The 2,498-nt window shown below is 73.1% G+C and overlaps 1 protein-coding gene across 1 annotated transcript in view; it reads right to left on the bottom strand.

The window, feature by feature from the left end:
- MX2 (MX dynamin-like GTPase 2) overlaps nt 1-1,912 on the bottom strand; it is a 16,652-nt gene extending 14,740 nt beyond the window's left edge. Inside the window, exons 1-2 of the mRNA XM_012730994.1 lie at nt 1,549-1,912; nt 1,230-1,367 (exon numbers count right to left, since the gene is read on the bottom strand). Of these exons, the coding sequence (XP_012586448.1) occupies nt 1,230-1,367; nt 1,549-1,912 (502 nt within the window). The remainder of the gene's footprint in view (nt 1-1,229; nt 1,368-1,548) is intronic.
- Between the last annotated feature and the right edge of the window lie 586 nt (nt 1,913-2,498).

Raw genomic sequence — 2,498 nt, 5'->3', positions numbered from 1 at the left:
GCTGCCCCACGGGGTGACCGCCAGCCTGGCCCCTCCCTGCCCGCCGGCTGCCCCACGGGGCCACTGGGGTGACCGCCAGCCTGGCCCCCCCTTTGGTCAGTGCTTGCACTTTGCATTGGCCGAGGGGAAGGAGCTGGCTGCCACATGGCCACTTTGGGCCAAGTAGGTAACGTCCAGCAGTTCCACCTGGTCACCAGTCAGAAGCCCCAGCTCTGGCTCCGCTCCCTGGACACCAGCTGGGGAAGGGCCGTGTGCTGGGTCGTGCCCGAGGGGCGCCCGCCCTCGTGGCCGAGCGCTGTCCCTGCTCTGCTGGGAGCTGAGGGGCATCTGGTCACTTCCTGCATGGGGCCAGCGCAGCGAGGCGGCTGGGCGCACCCAAGCTCCGCCTAGGCCCTGCCTTTGGGCCCACTTGGGCTGGGTGTGGCCAGCGAGGACGCCTGGGCCTCGGCGTCCCCACGCCAGCCTCAGCGGTGCTGTGTTTGCCACAGCGTGGCCATCACCCTCCGCCCGGGGAGTGGGGTGCCCCCGAGATGCCCTGCGCTCTGCTTACACAGGGCATTCACCGCAGCAGGCCTGGGGGGCGCCCGCGGGGCTCCAGGGCGTGCCGACCCCGGCCCGGTCCTGCCCAGTGCTCACACGGAGCTCACAGACGCCTGGGCGGGCGGATAGCGGGCAGTGGGCACACAGCTTTTGCCACTGGCAGCAGGAATGTGCTTCCGGAGGAGTGGCTGTGGACTGAGCGGTGACTACGGGGCTGGGGCCGGGTTCCTGCCTCTTGGGGTCCCCTCCAGAGAGGCCTCCGAGCCTGGGGCCTGCAGACACGGGGCCCCACCCTGGGCTGAGCCCGGAGGCCAGGCCATGGTGTGTGCTGGCACCCGGGGGGAGCCCCGGCCCGGGCACCGCACGCCAGGGCCAGCTCCTGCCTGCCTGAGGCCATGTGAGGGCAGGAGAGGGGAGGAGCCCGGGGAGCGGGCCGGGCTGCAGAGGGGGATGGCCCTCGGCCCTCCGGGGGACACAGAAGAGGATGCCGGGAGCAGCTGAGTCTCAGGGGTGGGAAAGCTGTGTGGACACAGGGCGGCCGGGCCCTGGACAGCAGCAGCCAGCAGGGGCTTGGGCTGAGACGGGGCTCCCACGCCGGACACCCCCCGAGGAGGGGCAGGGAGAAAGACCAGAGAAAGCAGGAGGGAGCCAGGCGAGGCGAGGGGCCGGCGGCGGCGCGGCAGGCCTACCTACGTGGATCTCCCGCTCCACCGCCGAGGGGTCCTGCAGGCCGAGCGTCACCCCCCGGTAGCTGATGGTGCCCGTCCACGGGGCCCCCTGCAGCTGCTTCTTGAGCTTCAGCACCAGCGGGCACCTGGTCACGATGCCTGAGGGACGGTCCGCAGAGCCCCGTCACTTGAGAAGGAAGCTCTGGGGTGTCCCCCCCCACCCCCGGGTCCCAGCGCCCACCTCCGTGCCCGGGGGGCCCCGCCCACCTCTGGGACGCCCTGCCCCTCCCCCCCCAGGTGGCCACCGCCCCAGCGCCACAGCTGAGCTGCCCACACTCACCGCTGCCCCTGGGCAGGGCCACCCCCGACAGGGCCTCCAGCACGGAGCTCTTGCCCGAGCTCTGGTCGCCGATGACGGCGATGGCGGGCAGCGCCAGGTCCTGCTCCACGCCCAGGGCCCGCAGGGAGTCCACGAGGTCGATGCAGGGCCGCACCTTCTCCTCGTAGTGGCTGAACAGGCTGGTTTCGGGCGCCTGCAGAGGCAGCCGGCTCAGAGGCCCCGGCCTCGGATGGCCGCTGCCCGGGGCTGGGCGGAACAGGGCGGGGGTCCAGGCAGGGGTGCGGGTGGGCGGCAGGGTGGAGGGGTGGACCTCACGTGCCCTGGGCGCTGCACCCCCAGGGGGTGCAGGTGCTGGAGGGGCCATAGCCGTCCCCAGAGGTGGGACCCCCAGCCAGGGTGCCGAGGAGCAGGGCCTGGGCTGCGGGTGGAGGTTGGAAAGCCCCGGGGACAGAGCTGACCCCCATCTGGGAGGTCGTGGCCGCCCTTGACCATGTCTGGCCCTGGTGCTGTCAGGAGTGCCCAGGAGGGGGTGGGGGCCCAGCCGAGTGCCCAGGAGGGGGTGGGGGCCCAGCCGAGGTGCCCAGGAGGGGGTGGGGGCCCAGCCGAGGTGCCCAGGAGGGGGTGGGGGCCCAGCCGAGTGCCCAGGAGGGGGTGGGGGCCCAGCCGAGGTGCCCAGGAGGGGCTGGGGGTCCAGCCGAGGTGCCCAGGAGGGGGTGGGGGCCCAGCCGAGGTGCCCAGGAGGGGGTGGGGGCCCCAGCCGTGCTGTTGGGCTACACCAGACTTGCAGGTTCTGGTACCGAGGGGAGGGCACCCCAGCGCCCTTCCTGACACCGTAGGACCCAACTGACCTCTGCCTTCAGGGGGTGCCTGTCCCCGCCTGGCAGCTGCCCGTCCAGCGCCAGGGATTCCAGGCCCTGGGAGAGGTGGGCGGGGTCCTGCGCGCCCGCCTG

This window comes from Condylura cristata, unplaced genomic scaffold, assembly GCF_000260355.1.
Source record: "Condylura cristata isolate star-nosed mole 26May11 unplaced genomic scaffold, ConCri1.0 scaffold00003, whole genome shotgun sequence".
Classification (NCBI taxonomy): Eukaryota; Metazoa; Chordata; class Mammalia; order Eulipotyphla; family Talpidae; genus Condylura; species Condylura cristata.
Note: the sequence above shows the minus strand (reverse complement) of the source record. Positions and strands in the feature narration are given on the sequence as shown.